Below are 20,745 nucleotides of genomic sequence, written 5' to 3'. Positions count from 1 at the left end.
CTGTTAGAAATACACAATGTGCTACCAAGAACAAGAGGGATTTACTTCCTGGCAAGCCCAGACAACATTTCAAAGGCAGCCTCCCCTCTGTGTGCAGGTCTGTTCCAGCAGATGCTGAAAGATTTTGTGATTCCTTTGTCAAAGCCATTTTGATGCCAGTGGAAGGGCCCCTGCTAGCAGTCAGTCCATATTAGTCAATACTAATTGTAATACTAATACTCAGTTCACTCTGAGGCCTGTCTGCCAACAATCAATACTTCACCCAGAATGATTTTTGATTCATGCAGTTTGCACTCATATGACCTTGAGTCTTAACAAATGAGGTGGCTTTTAGTCACTTGCTGTTTCCTTCAACATCTCCTTACTTTTTCCCCAGTGGAAATGTGAACTGTTACAGGCTGAATTTGAGTTTCCTGGCATTCATTTTGCATTTTGTAGCTTCCTCTTCCAAACTGTCGTGGTGGAGAACTCACAGAACTTGAGGAGGCTGTAGCGTGTGGCTCCACAGCTGCCCTGGTGTGCTGAGCTTTTTCCATCCAGATGTAGGATTTGTTTTTTCCATATCCATTGTGCCTGATAAAAGTAGCACAAACTGCTATCAGAGACCAAAAAGGTGTTATGTTGGTAATTGAGATCAAGATTGCCTCTATTACTTATTGTTATGATTTATAAATTACTTGCTGTCTGTAAAAAATACCATATAGAGAATATCGAAATATACTTACAAACATTATATAATAGTGTTTAGTAGGAAAACTGGGTTTCCTTCTCATACAGTATGAGCTGTTTAATTAGTTGATGCCTCCCTTTGTGCAGAAATTGCAAGAAATCGCATAGCAGAGTTGCCTGTTTTGAGGCTTTCTTTTTTTCTGAATTAAAATCAAGCATTTGTTGGTGAAAGAACATGAGGCCAGGTGCTTTGTGTGACTTGATGCTGCTGTCTGGCAGGTGGAATTGTTTGAAAGCTCTTTGCTGTTGCTTTCTGCCATCCTAAGCTTTTAAGTTGAGATGTGATTTGCTGTCTGAAAGAAACCAAAGAGAGAATGTGTTTGAATCCTGTATTTCCCTTAATTTAGCATTGCTGGCTGTTATGTTGAAACTTTATGTTGAAATTTGCATCTTGTTGAGAAAGCCAGAAGCTGCCACATGCAGCTGGGTCACAGGCAGAGGTTGCACTAAGGGTTTGCACATGAGGTGACTTGAGGGCTTTTGTGTGGAATCCCAGCATTTTTACCATTTCCAATATCCCTGTTTTTTCATTCGTTTTTGTTTTGAGTTCAGTTGAGTAGTGACCTGTCCCCATTTCCCTGCTTTGTCCAGCTCTGCAGGGCGTCAAATCTGAGCTGCTTGTAGTCAAATAATTTTGAAAATTGTTCCACGGTACAAACTGGGAAGACTTAGAGATGACACTGGAAAAAGAGGATCTCCTGTGGCCAGGAGAAGTGTGAGAGGTTGCTGAATGCTGCTGGACTGAGGATGAGCCAGGGCAGTGGGTAGCCCTGGCTGAGCGTAGGTGTGTCTCTGTGTCAAGGCATTCATTTCAGAGGGTGCATTACACACCTCCTTAAAATAGAACTCTGTGTGTTGTGTTCAGGGCGCTCAGTTCTTGATCCTGTGCCCGCCTGGCTCCTGCCAGCCTCTCCAGGTTGGGCACGCTGCTGGCAGTGCTTTGCAGCCTGGATTAGAGCAAGGCAGTGCTTTGCCCTGGACAATTCCTATAGAGCTTGATGGTGATCTGTGTGTGTAGGTGGCGAGAGCCTCTTTGGATAAGTGTTAGCAAAGCAGGTGGAACGTTCTGTTGTTTCCCTGAAAGGGCATGTTTTGACCCCAGGTATGAGCAATATTTGCTGTCAGGGGGTGTTGTGGCCTTTCTTTCCCTGACTCACCCGTGTGTTCCTGTCACATCTGGCCCAGCCATGGCACAGATGCAGCCAGGGCAAGCCCAGAGCCCCTTTCCCTCTTCCTGTAAAAGGCTCCGGGGGGCCCTCATGGATGTGGCTGTGTCAATGTGTCCAAAGATGGCAATTTCTGCCTTCAGCTGTCCCTCCGTAAAAGCCAGAGAGTGAAAGCCTGGCCTTTTCTCTGGCCTGTCTCTAATTACTGCCTTGTAAGCTCTTTCCTCTGAGTCCGATTATTATTATAGGAGCTGACTATTCAGAAAAATACGGTTGTTTAGTTTCAGATATGTGCTTGTGTACTCTTTCAGCAAGGAGTTTGTGGGCAATAATTCTGGAGACTCTGGGGGCGTTGATGTTAGCACGTTTTGTTTTTTGTTTTTTTCTCCTTCATTCAGAGTTGTTTAATTTACAAAAGCCACATGGTTTTTTTCTGTCCACAATGCCCAGAATGGTACCTCAAGCTAATTCAAAATGCTTTCCAGGGCTAAATATGTTCACAGCAGGTTTGATTGCACCTTGGTGTTACGAAGCACAGATTAAATGCTGCTACTTGGGATTAATTCCTGAAGTACACTGAAAGTAAACTCTAGTTGCGTGCAGAAAGCTTTACACTCTAGTTCAGAGATCTTTTAAAGCGTGAAGGTTCATTTTTAATAATTTTTTTACCTTGCAATGAGCTTGATGGTGCTGGAAATCAAACACCCTGACTTGTTAATTTATTTACAGGGAAGATATTTCTGAAGTGTAATGTTTGTTTGAGGTACACACTTAGTCTCGAAAAAGGGCCATCTGGTCCAGTGTTATTTTCCCATTAGTTATTGGAGGTAATGGCTTGCACTCGACAGATGACACCCATACCATAAAGCTTATTTGGGTATTTGGCTTAATGAGAAACTCGTGGTCAGTGTTTGACTTCCAGACTGCTTGACTTGCTCTGGTGAAGGGGGTTATGAACTTTGGGTGCTGAGCCAAATAAAGGGAAGTGCACCTCCTGTTTGGGTATGCTCATGTTTTAAATGACATCTCTACTGGTGCAAAGCAGTGTTTAAAGCCATGCTGCTCATAAACAGGTGGGGAAGCACTGCAATATCTGTGTGTTGGCAAACTGTGTTTGCCCATGTCTTGAGCAGCAGGAAGGAAACGTTCCATTGCAGTGCAGTGAAGTTAGGAGGTGTATTAGAAGTTGTTGGCTCCCACTGTCATTTTGCTATGTTTTTCTGTACAGAGCTTATTGTTCTTTGTGGTTTCTCACATGACAGTGCTTTGTTTCTATATTACACTGCAACCTTGGAAAGCCATAAGGACATTTGCCGTGTGTTTTTGCCTCTCTTGTTGTGTCTCTGTTAAAGATACTGTCTTGAGGGACTTCTTGTCCAGTTCATCAGCTTTTCTGAGTGGGATGAGGTTCCCAGAAGTGCATGGGGTGATGAAGAGGAAGAGCTCACTTAGTCAGTCTTTAGGAGTTTTGATATGAGATTGGACAGAGTAATCTCAGAGGCAACTCTGGCTCTGGAAATCCTTGTGGATAAATTGCATGCTTGGTATTTTGGTGACAGTCTGGAGTCAGAAGGCTCTGGGAACTGAGTGTGTTTGAAGTAAGATGTCAAAACAATCTTCCCAGCTGCTAGAGGTTTTTCCACTTTGAATTTAGAAGTGGAAAAAAAGGTGATGTTAGGAATGGTCTTCTGAAAGTCAGAGCTGGTGAGGAAGCAGGATGGGAAAATGCCATGTGCCTCTGCTTTGCTGTCCTTCAATCAGCCTTGGTGAGCCTGAAGGTGCCATGCACAGACACAAATGCTTGCAAAGACCCTGGTGATTAACTGCAGCCTGGACAGCAGTCCTGTGTGAGAAGTTGTGCACACTGCTTCCCTAAATATTATCTTTTCACAGACTTTGATGATCGCTGTCTTTGCTCCCTTGTTGATAAGGTGAGATAGCATGAGCAGGTCGGTCAAATATGTTTGCCTTGCTCTCCAGGGGTGCCGAAGGTGTCATTGTCCTCAGATAGCCAGGCCATATGCCTGTGTTGCCTCAGCTGCACCCAGCAGTCTGTGGAGATTGCAGGGTACTGGATTGACTTCAGCTCTCTCCACCACAGAGGGAGATGAAGGTACCCTAACACTTTCCCTGGCTCCTGGGCAAGTATTGGGAGCTCTGTGCAAGGCATTGTAATTTCTGAGTGACTCCTGCAGCAGTACAGGGCTGTTGTTTTTAGGCTGTCGTTTCTCTGACTTACCTGCAGATTCTCTGCAGTTTGCAGTGAATCTCGGCTTTCCTGGACACAAGATAATGGGTGCTTCCTACTTTAACTACATCTGTAATTTGTTGGTTTTAGGGGAGCCACCATTCACTGTTATTTGCCAAAATGATACAGCAAAAGGCTCTGGCATCTCCTCATTTTACTGTCTCTATTTTATACATCTCTTTTGGCTTTCTCCCGTGATCTTTGCTCTGCCAGCTTCATCATGGGATCTGGATATGGACTGTCCACTCTTTTGAATTCTTTTTGGGTAAACCCTCATTGCAGTTGCCTGTGTATCAATGGTGATTGGCATTGCCATTGCAAAAACTTCCTATGAAATTGTGGGGAATCAGGTTGATGTAATCAGATTGACGTGTTTGCCCTGCACCTGGAGCTTCCTTGCTGTGGGACTGGACATTTGCTTCTGAGCTTGATGTTTCCCAGATTCCTGTTGCATGCAAATTCTAATCACTTTCCTCTCGTTTTCCACATAGAGAAAGGAGATTTCATTGCACTGGATCTTGGTGGTTCCTACTTCCGAATTCTTCGGGTGAAGGTATCGCATGAAAAAAAGCAGACGGTGCAGATGGAAAGTGAAATTTATAATACCCCAGAAGACATCATGCATGGGAGTGGAACACGGGTAAGCACCTCTTCCTTGGCATGTCTCTCTGCAGATTAGCTGCTTAGGTTTTAGAAAACTCCAACAAGAATGAGCTTAACATCTTAACAGTTGTACCTGCAGCATGCTGACTGAACATCAGTGTCAGTACTGCAAATAAATAATAGTGTAACAGAGCATGCATGGGTGCTGCAGGTCTGCTGACATCATGTGGGAGACTTTTGGATAAGTTAGGGAAAAAATGGCCCAGAAATAAAAATTCTGGGTTTTATAGTGAACTTAACTTTCCATGAATACAAATGGAGAGCAGGAAAACAACTTAGTTCTTTGTAAGCAATGAGTATGACTATCCCTACAACTGTAGTGTTAGATGAGGGATAGAAATCCCATGGTGGCCACATTTCTGTGCTGGTAGTCTGAGCAACTCAGCATTCATGCAAAATACAAGTACATTAGAAAAATTATGGGAAGCTGATAGAATGTTTTGGCACAGCTCGAATTAAGTTTTGCTGTATAACTGAAAGGGTTTTTAGTCAGTCTTCCCTGTTCCAAAAGTGAAAAATGTGTCTATTCACTTGGATTTCAAATTGGGTTCTTTGGAAGGATTTTTTTTATGCTCCAGAAGTGGTTTACAATGAATATTTCACTGGCAGATCTGTCTCTGTGTCAGCATAAGGCAAAAAAAAATAATTCTCGTTGTTAGAAACAGCAAGGTTTTTACACTTTTTACTAGAATGTGGTGCTGTTTAGGAGTATGAGACCTGCAGAAAACTTAAAGCTTCTTTCAGGAAAATAAAAAAAAAATGGGAACAGCATTTCTACCTTTAATGTATTTCCTAATGTAGTCACTTTAATACCCTCACTGTTGGTACCTAATAAGTGCTACTGTATTCTTATGCAGCAGTGAGTGTAAGATGGCAATCATGGCTTGTCAGTAGAACTGATAAAAGCATCCCTGTGATACCTGAACCACAGCAATAAAATAACCTTCTTGTAAAGACTTTTCCTAGCTTCATTGCTCTGTTATTAGGCCAAAAGGTCATGCCCTGGCTTTCCCATGGATAAGTGTCAGGAGCTGGAGACTGTCAAGTGTCAGGGCTGTTTGCACACCCGAGTGTCTGTCTCGGGGAGGCAAGGCAGGCTTAAGGGGATATTTGATGGAGACATGATAAGGGTGGTGAGGGGAAGCCAGGAAGAGAGACATCAGGGAGACATCTGCTTTCTTTCCATGTCGTTGTCATATCTGTGTTTCAGTTTTTCAATATCCAAAGGCCATTTGGCTGTGGGGAAGCAGCAGTGTGGAGCTCAGGCTGATAGGCTTTGTCACGGCTTTTAAGCTGAAAGAAAGACGAGCAAGGTTTCCACTGACCCCATGGGCACGGTATTTAAGTACCAAGAAAACAAGAGGAGAACTTAGAAACATCAGAATAGCATTTGGGTTTGAAATGGTTCCATGGCAGTATCCAGTGCTTGCTGTGTGACCTCACAGGGAAGCTTGGGGGATGCCCAGGAGGCAGACAGGCAGCTGATGATTTGGTGCTCATGACTGATGGATATGCTTGAGGTTTTCTGAAATGTCCAAGCCAGATTTCTGGAATACTTGGACTGAGCTGCCTGTGTGGGGTGGGCTACTAATGATTTCCAGCAAGCTGTGTCATTAACTTTGCAGAGTTACACTCTTAAAGCTTAGTGCATAATCAGCTTATGGAAGGATTGTGATTTATGGCTTCATGCCTCACTAGCGTGGTTCATTTTGATATTTTCTACTTCATGGCATTCGAACTTCCATTTTTGTCCATCTGTCAGGCATTGGCTGACAGCTTTGCCAGGTCAGAGACAGTTCCTTGTCAAAGTCAAGGGCAAAACTCTCATTGACTTCAGCAGTGTAATAGCAGGTTTAACATTTGTAAGAAGCCTGTCTTCCATGCCAGCTCAGTGCATGGGAATGCGCCTGAGACTTGATTTTTATCTTGCTTTCTGTGTTCTGACACCACTGGGAGTAGGATATGGATTTGTGGCTCTTCTCTTGATCTGAAACTGTGGTTTCCTTGCTCCTTAAATCATCCCCATTCAGGGGCTTGAACCTGAGCTTTGGTCTTTAGCTGCTTGTCAAAGTCTCCTGTCTGCTGGCCAAATGCATCCTTGTGGAGACCTCTTGGAGCCCAACTTGAGCAAGCAACTTTGTGGTGAGGGGAATTTAGGAGGCCTGATCTGTCACTCAGGGTCTCAGGCTGTATTGCTGCAGGTTTATAAATCAGGCTGGTCCTTTCCTCTTGGTTGTGGCATTTGCTCTGTCCATCTCTTCGACATTTGATAAAATATTTGGCTCAGACTGTTGGCTACTACAAACCCGTGGGTAAAAGAAGATTTGGATTTTTCCTCAGGGCACCTTCCCTGCTTTAATGAAGTTCTACTGGAACCTTGTAATGTTGCCTCTGCTATCCTGTTAGAGTCATTTGGCCCTGGTAAGGTTTGGATGTTAATATGTGCACACAGAGATGCTTCCTTGAGTCTCCTAGGAAAAATCTTACGAGCATCAGTGGTGGCAAAACTAATAAATGCCATTCTTTTTTCTGCTTTTGAGTCATGCCTTCCTCTGTGGTTTATGAACAACAGTAGCACAGCCAGACCGTGCATCACTGACTAGACACAGCTCCTGTAGTGCCCAAATTGTGGCTAATAGTTAACTTTATTTGCCTGTGCTCCCACTGTATTGCTAACTCACGTAGCTGGGCTTCAGCAGGTCCTGCCAGGACTGTGTGGGTGAACACAGCAGGTGCATGGACTTTTTGGAGTCTATTGGGAATGCCCAGGAAGTTTTTGCATTTAAACTTACAAAGCAGATCCCGTCTTTTCTCTATGCATTTGTAGTTTGTTGCATGAGAGGGATTTTTGTAACAACATACACAGTCAACATTTCTGCTTCCTGCTCTCTGAACTCCCAAGGGGTTTGAGGTTGGCCCCTGGTTTTTGTTTGTAATCCTGGAAGCAGCTGAAAGTTTACTAGGATTGAGTATTCAGCAAGATATTTTCGGATGGAAAGTATAATCAAAACACACACTCCTGCTATTTCTGTGTTCCTCCTGGAGAAGCTGCCATATTTTATTATTTAACTCTGGTTCTTTTCATAACTTCTCTTCCTCGCTCCCTCATCTGGACAGCTGAAAATTGTCTTCAGTGCAGTGTGCATTGCATTCTCGTGTTGTTTCTCTGCGTGGGCTTAGAAATGTGTCCTTGATGTGCCCAGGACAATGAATAATAACATTCACCCTGGGAAACCACTGTACTTTTCCTTAATCAAGTCTGACTTCATTTAAGGCATGGGTTTAAGGTGTTCAGTTTAATTGTGACATTACACACACTGCTTCTTGACCTGTTTTGAAGGACAAAATATTCCTATTCATCATTTGTAATTGCTGCAGTCTGTCTCTAGTACTTCCCTGTCTCTCCAAGACTCCAAATTGTCCTTAATTAAGCTGTGTGGGCTAATTGGAACCAACAGATGTCTTTGTGCACTCCCTCTTAGTTATCCCCAGTCTTCTGGGCAGATTACCTGCTCTCATCCCACCAATGCTGCAGATTGGATTTGGTTTATTTTGTTTGGGTTTTTGTTTCTCAGGGAATTAAATGTGAAGCACATTTCTCTCCTAGGGCAGGCAGTGACTTGTTAATAGCTTGCCATCCATTTGTGGTGTGGGTCAGCTGAAGGCATGTCTGGCTTTCTGGTACTGGTAAATACAAATGAGTATTTCTATTGTTTCCATTGCTCAGGCTTGATTTTGGCTTTGAGCATGGCAGTCTGCCTGAGGGGCTTTCCAAATGGCTCAGTGAGAGAGGCCTTTGTGCCCCCTGGTTCCTGGTCTGGCTGGGTCACATAGTGGCATGGTCACAGGTGCCATTGAAGCATCTGCGTGGGAGTTGGTACCCACAAGCCTGGTGCAGGCTGCCTGCATAGCTCAACCTTTCAGAAAATGTCCCCAGTTGGGTTGTTTCTCAGTGCATGGAAAGTATTTGGGTGATGAATCCCTTGGGACTCCTTTTTGTTTGTTTGTTGTGTGCTTTAGGAATAGATTTGAGAGATTTTGTTCTTTTGGGTGGCTCTTGCAAAGTGCTGGGTTCTCTGGTCTCAGCAGTGCTTGAGTGAAGCAGATGTTTTCTCCTCTGCATCACTGTAAAAGTGCTCAGCCTCCTATGGGGCTGGATCCCAAATGTTCTTTTGACTTGCTCTTTCCTGGTATTGAAAGGTTCAAAGAACATTTTTGTTCTCATCAAATTTTAAGTGGAAGGGTTACAGCAGGCTTAAGAGCCACAAGCCTCTCTTGTTTCAGGAAGTGTTTTTATATGGATGTAAAAGATGCCTGCAGAATTAGGTGTGTAAAAGGACAGTGTTTTCACAATGTGTCAGTTATTAAGGTGTTAATATATGCTGCTTGAGAGTATTTTCATAGCTCTGCCATTTATCCATCTTTTAAAAGCCGGAGAGCTGTTTCCAACTTTCCCCTCACTCAGAGCAGTTTTCATATGGAGTTTGAAATGTTTTCTCCCTGAAGCTGTATCTCTAATCATGGTGGTTTTATACTTTTCTTACAGCTTTTTGATCATGTTGCTGAATGCCTGGGAGACTTTATGGAGAAACAACAAATCAAAGACAAGAAACTGCCAGTTGGATTTACATTTTCCTTCCCCTGTCGACAATCCAAGCTAGATGAGGTAAGAAGATTTCACAATTTTCTTAATACACAGAAGAGCTGCCATGTTATTAAAACACTGCCATGAAAGTAGTATCCCAGACAGATCTCATTTTGGGGATAAATGAGTATTATATTTCATTGTCAGACTGTGTTTGTGTTTATGTTTCTGCCTGAAAGGGCTGGGTAACAAATGAGGAGGAGGCAGCTGATGTTTTGTGCTGCCTCTGCGTGAGCTCCTGGGTGTTACGGTTTGCCCTGTAAACATGACAGTGGTTTTGCTGCCTCCTGTGCAGCCTTTGTCATCTCTCCACGAGCTGTGATTGGGAAGGATCCAGCCCAGCAGAGTTTGCCCGGGTTTTGCTGACAAGGACCCTGAGAAGGATGCATGGATCTGGATCCAGATCTGGGTGTCCCTGGCAAGCAGCACTCCTGAGCTGTGCCACCCGGGGCAATGGGAGGGGTCACCTGGAACCAGCCTGCTTTAAAAAGGGCTGGGCACAACCAGCCTTGCCAAGTGACTGATGAGATTCCCATGACAAGGATCCTGTGGTATTTTCCTCCTTTTGCTCCTTGTGTCACCAATGACTCAGCAGCCTCCCTGTACAGCATTGCCATGGCAACAGTGTAGGAGATGGATGCAGGAAAGTTAAATCTACACCAAACAGGCAGAGGTTGCCCTGCTAAAGCGTGACCTGCTTTTCCAGCTTGCAGGTCTCTAGGTTAGCCTGGTGCAACAGCCCCCCCAGATGCTGGTGCTGAGGAGGGCCAGGTGAGACGTGATCTTTATTACATATCATACTTCTCAAGCAGTGCTGAGAGCTGAACCTAAGGGTGCTGACTGACTCAGTTCAGAGCAGAGGGCTGCCTTTTCCTGCATCAGATCAGAAGAGATAAGTTGATCTTGGGGCAGCTCTCCCATCTGCCGTGGTGCATGGGAAGGCTCAGGCTCCTGACCACAGCAGAGCCGTGCAGGGGTGTGGTTATGAAGTTGAGTTGCCCTTGGGAAGGTTTGCTTAGCTGCATGATGAAAGGTGCTTGTGGGCTGGTTTGCTCCAACCAGCTGGGATGGACTTGTGATGCTTGTTGGGGCAGGGGCAGACAGCATGTGGGGTGTCCTGGGGACAGCTGAGCAGTGGCAGAGTGGAGTGGGATAGGAAGAGATGAGGATGTTCCTTAATAAAAAAAAGCCAACCAAAAAAAAAAAAAACCCAAAAGAACCAACCAAACAACCAACCAACAAAACTTCTTGAGAGTTTTGCTAATATTTTTGCTACTATTTTTCCTGGATTCTGTGGGCCAGGTTTGTTCCTGGATCGCTGCTTCTGTGAGGCTGTGCTTTCCTGGGTGCTGCTTTCTTGTGCTTGGTGAGCAGGAGGAGGCAGGGTGGTCCCTGTTTTCCCCAAGGGTGTTAAGATGGGCATGGTTGGGCCCCACTCAACCCTACTGCATGCCAAGGGATCCTTCCTGCTGCCAAGGCCTTGCTGATGAAAGAAAAATTCCTTCCAGCATGGTGGCCAGTCACGCTGAGAGGAGCTGCTCTTTGCCAGTGTGGTTTGACCAATTTCTTACAAAAGTTATGTGAAACAAGGTGCCCTTTTGGCCATGGAAGCTGTGCCAGCAGAGAGGGTTCTTTGCTGCATTTCTAAACCATGCCCATGAGGACAGCTCAGTGGCAAAACTTAAACAAACTGAATTTGTGGTCTGCGGTAGGAGAGTATTTCCTGGTCTGGAAAGAGCTGCCCTGACCCTCTGTCCCCTGTAGATATCCTGGTTTGGAGGGCAAATTCAATTTTAAGCTGAGATATGGGCAAACATACACCTGGGCAAGGGCTGCTTGTGCCTACTGTCTTCAGCTTTTCTGGTTTTTAGCTTCTTGGATTCCTGTTGTGACAGATGTGAATATTGTGGTGGGTATGGAAAGCTGAGCTGGTTTGAGTTGTCTTTCTGTCAGCTGATTACTGTCAATGCTCTTTTCTTTCTTGTATTATTGTTTATCTGTACACTGAATGCTCAGATTCAGCCAGGCATTATGTAAATAGCAAAAGATCAGTGTAGTCATTACCTTGGGGAATTTGCAGGCTCTTTATGACAGTTTGCAGACAAGGAATTCAATACTGAATTTCCTTTCTGATCTGTGCTGTAAAATAGGGACACGCTTTGTTACATCTCCAGTATTTTCATTTGCCTCAACCCGTAAACAGGATCCCACAGTTAAACCCAGGCAGATGGGATCCAGTCAGTAAATGTACATCAGCTTGATCCCCATTGCAGCCGAGTCCTGGACATGCCAGCATCGTGTCCCTGCTCTGTAGTCAGTCCTGTACAGTCAGCTTTTTCTGAAAGCAGTGTATTTCCACGGCCCAAAAGGATTGAATGGTTTTCCAAGAAAAACTGTCGAGGAGTAGCAGGGACAAGAGTAGGCTGAAAATGCAAAATGCAAACACACCATTTTCTAGCAAGCAAGGGGAAAAGTATTTTCCATCTTTCAGCTCACTATAATTAGACTCTTAAGACCACCAATTGTCTCAGGTTGGGTGGTAAGAGGTCATGTAAGAAGAGAGGCCTGAAGATTCATTTGAAGTATAAAATCTTGTTTTTAAGGAAAAAAAAGTCAGTTTGTGTTTTATGATTGCATCCTGTTGAATGTTGCTCTGTTGTTTTATCAGGGTATTCTGATAACCTGGACAAAGCGCTTCAAAGCCAGTGGAGTGGAGGGGGCGGATGTTGTGAGGCTGCTTAACAAGGCCATCAAGAAACGTGGGGTAATTGTACTTCTTTTTCTTTTTTATCTATATCTCAGCTTTATCAGGGACCACTCTTCATGGTGGGGCTCAGCTTTCTGGCATGAAAATGTGTGGGTATGCTGGAAAATGGAGCGGTGTCAGAGGTGTTGTGTGGAGCTGTGATTTTCCTCACAGCACAGAACTGAGTTGCTGTGTCATGGCTTTTCGCTGGCAACCCTCAGTGATTTTATCACTCACCAAAAACTGAGGAAGTGCTGTGGCTTTTCAGTGATGCCAACACTATTCCTAAGAAACTTTTCATTGTGGACTGGGCTCAGCTCAGTTGTACACCTGCTGTGCTTGGGAGTGGGAGAGGAGCAAAGTAGAAGAGAAGGGGTTTTCAGGCTCAGAGGGCTGTTGCTCTGTGCAGTTGCTCACTGTTGACTTTATAAAGAGTGAAGGTGACCAGGTTGCTGATTTAAACAAAAAAAGAGGCACTGAGCGTGAGAGGGAATGAATTTGGGTTTGCATAATGCATGCAGCCAGGTGATACGCTGATTACTCGGCATCCAAATTCATCAGAAACTGGGCATATTTGCTGTTTTTGGGCAGTTGTGGACTCTTAAGCAAACCTGAATTTTGCTATCACCAAACAACATTACCAGAGTCAGTTATTATCATTAGACTTGGTAGAATCACACACTGAAAAACCTGGAAAGGAATGGCTGAATGTCATTTATTTAATTGCATTATTTTTGTATTAAAATCTTTACTTGAAATAAAACACATATAGGGTTCAAGTGAATCCTATGAGAAATATTTTCTAGATTGACTCCTCAAGCAACGGCTTCAAATCACTCCAGGATTTTTCAGTGCATAGCCCTTTTCTTCCCTGCCTAAGTGTTCTGATGTAAAAGCAGGCCTGTGCTCTCTGGAGTGATCCTAGTGCTGTTTTATTGCTTGCATTAGTCTGCTCTCATTGCCTTCTTGGCTACGTGGGATGGGGAACTGGCAGACAGAACAGCAGATATTTAAAAAAATGAGCTGTGCTGTTCAGACAGATGATGTGTCTCCTGTTCCTTGTGGAACTATTTGCTAAAAGCCATCCAGTGCTGAGCAGGTGCAATGCTTTGCAGAGGAGCCCTGTGGCCCCAGTAATGATTTTCCCCTCTCCAGGACTATGATGCTGATATCATGGCTGTTGTGAACGACACCGTGGGGACCATGATGACCTGTGGCTTTGATGACCAGCGCTGTGAAGTTGGCTTGATCATTGGTAATGCTGCTGATGGCTGAGGTGGGTGTGGGGGTCCCCGGGCCTGAGCTGCCCCCTCAGCACCTTCTGCTGTCCTTTCCCCAAAGGCACGGGCACCAACGCCTGCTACATGGAGGAGATGCGGCACATCGACCTGGTGGAAGGGGACGAGGGCAGGATGTGCATCAACACCGAGTGGGGCGCCTTTGGAGATGACGGCTCGCTGGAAGACATCAGGACCGAGTTTGATCGAGAGATTGACCGCGGATCCCTTAATCCAGGGAAGCAGCTGTGAGTCAGGCAGTTACTTGTGAACTTTGCTTCTGTTGTTTTCCTCTCTGTGCTCCCTTTTCCGCTTGTGTTATGAATTCTGCAGTTGGAGGAAGCTTTGCTTGCGGTGAGGCAAACCTCTGGCTGGGCATTGTGGTGGCACAGCTGGGCTCTGCCTCCCAGTGTTGTCCATGGATTCATGGGTGACTGCTGTCCTCTCCTTCAGGTTTGAGAAGATGGTCAGCGGGCTGTACATGGGGGAGCTGGTGAGGCTCATCCTGGTGAAGATGGCCAAGGAGGGGCTGCTCTTTGAGGGGAGAATCACTCCTGAGCTTCTCACCAAAGGGAAGTTTGAGACAAAGCATGTTTCTGCCATTGAAAAGTGAGTAATCTATCCCTTTTCACTCCTTGGGCTGTGACTGTGAATGTTACGTTTGGCGACTTTTTCTCTCCAGTAACTGTGAATGTTTATGTCCGATGACTTTTTCTCTCCAGTAACTGTGAATGTTTATTTTCCAACATCTCTTTTAGCTTTGTGGGGAGGCATGCTGCATTGGGGTGGCTGCCATCCTCTACTTCAGGTGCTCAGCTGGCATGTGGGGACCCCCAGCAGACAGTCTGTGCCCTTGTCCCCAAGGTTTCTCCCTTCTTCTGTGTTGGGAGGAACTGTAAAGTCCACCAGTCCACACAACTTGAGGGTACAAGCTGTAGTACCACTCTCCCTGCTCACTAAATCTCCAAAGTTGCTACCCTGCAGCCAAGAATGGCAGTGAATTGGCTTAGTGCCTCTTAGCAAATGCTTGTGTTGCTCCTTGCTGTATCCCTGGGATGGCTGGCAGAAGGAACACAAGCATGACAAGGCAGAGCATTCAGTCTCGTAGGCAGTGCCGGGTGCTGCACAGTGACCTCTGAGCTATGTGCCAGTTGGTTTCTTCGAGTGTCATCACCCCTTTGGTCAGCACTTACAGGCTCTTCCCCCTCTGTTTTCAAAATTCACATCACTGGGACAGTTTGTGCCGTAGTCATTGGGCTGGATTTTCTTTCTGAAATGGCAAGTATGACACCAAGGGAGCAGCCAGTAACTTCTATAATGCCTGTTCCTTCTGTCACATTTTACTCCTGTCCCTGCATACCACGTTATCTCAACAGCTTTCTATTAAATGTGTGTGTTTGTCTTAAACACAGGGTCTCGTGTCATGGACTGAGGTAATGTTGAGCAAAGCACAGTTGTGTGAGAAAAGCACAATTGTGGAGAAATTCGGTTAGTAAGAGTAAAATGTGCCCTGAAATCCCACCTTACTTCCCGAAGAGCTACTTTGGTTATAAGTAGGGGGCACATCCCTGTGCAGCTTCAAATTTCTAGCTGGTGCTAGCAAGATGCAGGAGTCCTTAAAAAGATGTATGGTCTGCAGTTAGGGGTGACAGGATACACTCCTTGTGTTTTTGTCTGGGAAATGACTGAGCTGGACAAGGAGAAGTTTTGCCAGAAGCTTTGCCCTCAGGCTGGATGCTAATGAGGCAAAAAGTGATGCTACAGGCAGAGATTCAGTGGGATTGTAAAAGCCTGAAAAGAGACCCATTAGGATGAAATTGCACAGGCAACCTTGGTTCAGGGTTTTGTTTATCACACTGGGCTTAATTTATTGAGACATTTGAGGGAACAGATGTGAACGAGGGAACAAATGTGAGCGAGGTGTGTGCTCAGGCCTGTGCTGAATTGTGGGGCTGGTGCTTTGTGCTTTAGAGGAGCTGTTTGCAGTTTAAAGCATCATTATAATGAAAAAGCATTTTAATTCCTCCAGGTCCTGCCCATAGGGCAGCTGCTGTAATACCTGGATTTACACTGTTTGTAGGTGGCATAATGGGAAGCTTTTCCATCTGTGAATGAGGAGTACATGTTGAGTGTGTTTTATTTCAAGCCTCGTTGAGGTTTCTAGTCCAGATCTCTCAAGAAATTTTCTTTCTAACCTTCTCAAGCCACAGGCAGGGACACCCATGTTTGGATGCGCCCCAGTCCTGCAGTCCATCCAGTACCTCCCCACTGAGAAGTTCCCCTTACTTTGCAGGAGCAAAGAAGGTTTGAACAAAGCCAAAGAAATCCTGACCCGGCTGGGGGTGGAGCCATCCCACGAGGACTGCATTGCTGTCCAGCACGTCTGCACCATCGTGTCCTTCCGCTCGGCCAACCTGGTGGCCTCCACCCTGGGTGCCATCCTCAACCAGCTGAGGGATAACAAGGGGGTCGGCCGCCTCCGCACCACCGTGGGGGTGGATGGCTCCCTCTACAAGATGCATCCACAGTGAGTCCCTCTGCTCCTGCCACTAACACTGCAGCTGCCACGGGCTCTGGTGTGCAAAGGGGTGAGCACGTCATCCCAAGACATCTCCCAGGCAGGCTGTGAAATGATGAACCCAAAGCATGGGCGTGGAGGTTCAGGTCTCCCCTTTCCCCTAAGCTCAGAAGTTGTGTAAAATTTTAAAAACCCAACAAAACCACACAGAAAAGAACCAAACCCCTGAGTAACTGGATACTGCCATGTCAGGGATGGTGGTCTGAGTAGATACCTTAAGGGATCCTCAGGAGACCTCTTGGAAGGAGAATTTCTTTGTACAAAACATCACTTTGTGCCCATTGATTGGGCTGTGAGGAGACCTGCAGTAACTCACTTTCATCTCCATTTCTAGTTTAATGCCCATGCTGAACCCTACTTTTGCCAGTCTTTTCTGAAGATACACTTGGAAACCAGGGTCAGAAAATGGTGCTTACATTTCCATGGCCTTTAAAAAACAAGCTTTGTCCTTTTTTCCCCCCATCTTGAAAGTTACATTTTTAGTGATACAGCTGTATCACTAAAATCAAAAGACAATGTAGAAATCAAAAGACAATGTAGAAATCAAAAGACAATGTAGAAATCAAAAGACAATGTTTATGGGGAAACTTCTGAAAGGAGAAGTATGCTTAATGTTTCATTTTCAGTTTCTCATTATTTGTTGAAAAAGGGATTTTCCTTCGTTAAAGAAAACCATACAGTTCTGTCAAACAAAAAAATCTCCAAAAATGCAGTTTTGACTAGCTTTTCAAGATTGGGCATGGTCTAGGGGTTGTTAAGGTAGAAAACATGGGCAATTTTGGTTTCTAAGTGTTTCCTATACCATCTAAACCTGACAGTTCAGGGGTGAATGCCAGGAGAGGGGATTGGAGGACCATCACAGCCAGGGAAGTTCTCCCATCCAGGATCAGATTCAGGGGATGAAGCTGATATTCTCCCCTACTTTTTGCTGGCTTTGCTTAGAAATTCAGAAGGAGGGAGGCTGTTGGTTTTCCTGCTTGGCAGGTTGTAGCTGGTATGGGAGTAGTGAGTCTCCCCACTCCCATCGTAGCGGGTCAGTGTCAGCAGCGCAAATTTTGAGGGGTTGCAGTACAGATGTTGAGGGGATGTAGTGCAGGTTTTTGGGGTAGAGCAGTGCAGGTTTTGGGGTGTTTGCAGTGCAGAGGCCGGCCTTGCAGCCTCCCCTCCCCGCAGGTACGCCCGGCGCTTGCACAAAACCACGCGGCGCCTGGTGCCCGACTCGGAGGTGCGGTTCCTGCTGTCGGAGAGCGGCAGCGGCAAGGGAGCGGCCATGGTGACGGCCGTGGCGTACCGCCTGTCGGAGCAGCACCGCCTCATCGACGAGACCCTGGCCGAGTTCAAGCTCACCCACGAGCAGCTGCTGCAGGTCAAGAAGAGGATGAGGGCAGAGATGGAAGCAGGGCTGAAGAAGAAGACTCACGAGACGGCCAAAGTGAAGATGCTGCCCACCTTCGTCCGCAGCACGCCGGATGGGACAGGTAGGGCATGGCCTCGCTGGGGTGGGGATGCTGGCTCGGCTACAGGGCATCCCAAATGGCTCCCAGTGTGGGATTTGGGTTTGGTGGAGGGTGAGCAGATCTGGTGTGACCCAGGAAGAACCTGAGCTGTGCAAAGGAGGAGATCTCAGCTGGTGGCTGCTGGCAGCCTGGCCCCATGTGCTTGCCCCAGGGTGCAAAGTCACAGCTTGAGGGGAGAAAACCACAGCTGGGACCATAAACCCAAACCCATATGAAGAAAACCACAGCTGGGACCATAAACCCAAACCCATATGAACCCTCTTCACACTACTTGAGCACTTCTTTGCATTTCAGGGTAGCTGGCTGGCAAAATTTCAGCTTTTTTTTGGGGAACAATTGTGTGGGTCCTTTTTCCTTTGTTGGTTTAAAGGAAAACAAAACCAAAAATAAATCAAAATACAAAAAACCAAAAAAAAAAATAAAGGAATAAAATAGAAAAAAGCTGCAATAATCAGAGCAGTATCTAAAATCCTCCTTTAATGAAGATCTTGAGAGAAGCACTTCTTCAGATTTTACTTGTGGTTCTTAAAATATACCCACATATTCTCTTACAGAGAATGGAGACTTTCTGGCACTTGACCTTGGAGGGACAAACTTTAGAGTTTTGCTGGTGAAAATCCGCAGCGGTAAAAGAAGAACAGTTGAGATGCACAACAAGATCTATGCCATTCCCATAGAAGTGATGCAGGGAACAGGAGAAGAGGTATTTGTGTTTCTCTTTGTCTGCCCTGCTGCTTTTTAAATAACTTCTTAGGAGCACATAACATGTACAACTTCAAATATGACGACTTTTCTCTTTAAAGCTGTTTGATCACATCGTTACCTGCATTTCCGATTTCCTGGATTACATGGGGATAAAAGGCGCACGTCTTCCTCTTGGCTTCACCTTTTCCTTCCCTTGCAAGCAGACCAGTCTGGATGCTGTAAGTTCCTTAGCATTTTTTGAATCTGCTTTTGTGCTTATGCCAGGCCTGGTTTCTCTGCCTTCATGTCACCCACGTGACACTTACAGGAAGGTCATACAAGGGGAAGATTCGTGCTCTGACCTGGACCAGTACAGCTGCTCCTATAAATAGTTCCTGTAAGGGTAGTAATGCAAATGCTGCTCAGCCTGTGCCTGTGACAGATAAGAGCATTTAAATTTTCCATGGTGGTGATATCCCCTTTTTTTAAGGCACTGTGCTTTTTTCCAACCATATAAAGCTGCAGGTCTGTGACACTTCCCTGCTTTTGCAAGCAGTAAGCACAAGTCCATCCCTGTTGCCAGTGCCTATTCCCAGCTGATCTTGTCTCGCTGGATGGACTGGTTGCACCAGAGTCTCTGGGCTGTGTCACCCTACAGGTGACAATGTGGCCTGCACATTGACAGTTCCCTGACAAATGAACTTATGTTCTTTTCACTTAGGTGCTTAACTTCTTCACTGCCAGCCCCACCTGTGAAGCTGTTAATGGTTTCCTGTCTACTTAGATGGGTTTCTTTCAATAAGTATTTTTTAGCACTTTTTTTGTTTTTTGAGTTTGCTATTCCTGTCAAACTGTTTTTTTAATTTGTTGCGTTGCTCTGGAATTTGAGTCCAATCACAATTAGTAGTTTTAGATGCAAATTCCACATATTAAAGAGATATTCCTTTCACAGAGACTGCTGTGAAACCTCACACTAAAGCATTTGAAATGTCAAGTGTACAGAATAACATCTAAATCCTAGCAACTTGATACCCTATTTTCTTGCTTTTTAGGGTATCCTCCTCAATTGGACAAAAGGCTTCAAAGCTACAGACTGCGAGGGAGAAGATGTGGTATATTTGCTTAGAGAAGGAATTAAAAGAAGAGAGGTGATTTTTCCTTTGATTTTTGTTTTTTTCCTCCACCTCTTCCTTTCCAGACTTGACAGACTTTGGGGTCAGGCTGGCTCTCTCTCACAGGGTTGATGTGCCTTGTAGATGCAGGCTGTGCCTCCTCACCTGCACAGAAGGTTGTTTTTTCCCAGAGGCTTCTAACTTCTCACATTTGCCAGAACTCTCAAGGCTTCTTTCAAACCCCCCCAATTTTCACATACATGGAGAAGGCAGGGGTTTTCAAAAAGGTGATTATAGGAATGCACCTCAGTGCACCTTAAAGGAGAGTCTTCTCCTCCTCTTCTTGATCATGAAAAAGCCTCAACCAGATTAGCCAGAACTTTCTAGGAAGGGAAGAAAAATAGCCTGAGGAGGATGTTAATTTTGCACAGAAAAAGAAGTCTTAAAATCTTTATTACTGGAATTGGTACACAGTTGCTGTAATACCAAATGTTTATACTATGTGCCTATGCAAAAGACCTGTGCTTGAGCATACCCAATTCAAGAAGAACAGCCAGGAATACACTTCATTCTGAAGACAGTCTGTCATAGGCAGAGCATGTACCTTAGCTGCTTGCTGGTAGGTTAGGTTCCTATTTTTGCATGTGTGAAATCAGGGTGGTAATTTCAGTTGTTTGTTTGCAGTGTGTTTTGACAGCGTCCCCTTCGGTGTGGTCCTTTCCTGTCCCCTTTGGTGTGAGGGGCTGTCCCTAGCCTGGAGTTCTCACTGCTGTTTTCTCTCTCCCAAAGGAATTTGACTTGGATGTGGTGGCTGTGGTGAATGACACAGTGGGCACAATGATGACTTGTGCTTATGAAGATCCAAACTGTGAAATTGGGCTCATCGTGGGTATGTGTTAGAGCTGCTTTTTTATTAAGTAGCACACATGTCTGTCTGTATTCTCATGGAGGCATCCCTATGGTTAACTGAAAATAAAGTCAGGATATCCAGGAATGAAAGAGAGCAAAATTCAACGTCTGGGTTAGTTCTGTCCACAGTCAGTTGAGATAAGCAGAGGTGATACACGATAAATCCTGCCTGTTTTATCTGGTGAAGACTGCTTGGGAGGAGAGCAGTCTTGGGCTCAGGGAACCTCACCAGCCCCTGGAGTTGCTGTTGGTTTAGCCTGGAAGAGTTTCCCTGCCAGGGTGTTCCAATGGCCCACAGCCACTTCCTCAAGCATGTGGCGTCTCCGAAAAAAGTTTCAAAGCCCAGCCACAATTCCCAAATGCCATGTGGTGGAGAGCTCTGACACACTGAATGCAGCAACTGATAGCTCCCTTCCCAGCAGTGAGACAGCTGAGGGGATTCCAGAGGTGACTGCTGGTGCCTTTGCAAAT

At 45.4% G+C, this 20,745-nt stretch overlaps 1 protein-coding gene across 1 annotated transcript in view; it reads left to right on the top strand.

Annotated features, from left to right (window-relative positions):
• The window catches only part of HK1 (hexokinase 1), a 35,972-nt gene that overhangs the window by 6,995 nt on the left and 8,232 nt on the right, over positions 1-20,745 (top strand). The window contains exons 3-14 of the mRNA XM_057373734.1: positions 4,635-4,783; positions 9,353-9,472; positions 12,120-12,215; positions 13,353-13,452; positions 13,539-13,722; positions 13,928-14,083; positions 15,768-16,001; positions 17,226-17,530; positions 18,124-18,272; positions 18,373-18,492; positions 19,306-19,401; positions 20,155-20,254. Coding sequence (XP_057229717.1) covers positions 4,635-4,783; positions 9,353-9,472; positions 12,120-12,215; positions 13,353-13,452; positions 13,539-13,722; positions 13,928-14,083; positions 15,768-16,001; positions 17,226-17,530; positions 18,124-18,272; positions 18,373-18,492; positions 19,306-19,401; positions 20,155-20,254 — 1,809 coding nt within the window. The remainder of the gene's footprint in view (positions 1-4,634; positions 4,784-9,352; positions 9,473-12,119; positions 12,216-13,352; positions 13,453-13,538; positions 13,723-13,927; positions 14,084-15,767; positions 16,002-17,225; positions 17,531-18,123; positions 18,273-18,372; positions 18,493-19,305; positions 19,402-20,154; positions 20,255-20,745) is intronic.

This window comes from Malurus melanocephalus, unplaced genomic scaffold (genome assembly GCF_030028575.1).
Source record: "Malurus melanocephalus ecotype Western Australia unplaced genomic scaffold, MMel_1.1 scaffold_207, whole genome shotgun sequence".
NCBI lineage: Eukaryota > Metazoa > Chordata > Aves > Passeriformes > Maluridae > Malurus > Malurus melanocephalus.
The sequence above is the reverse complement of the archived record's forward strand: the minus strand, read 5'-3'. Positions and strand labels throughout refer to the sequence as shown.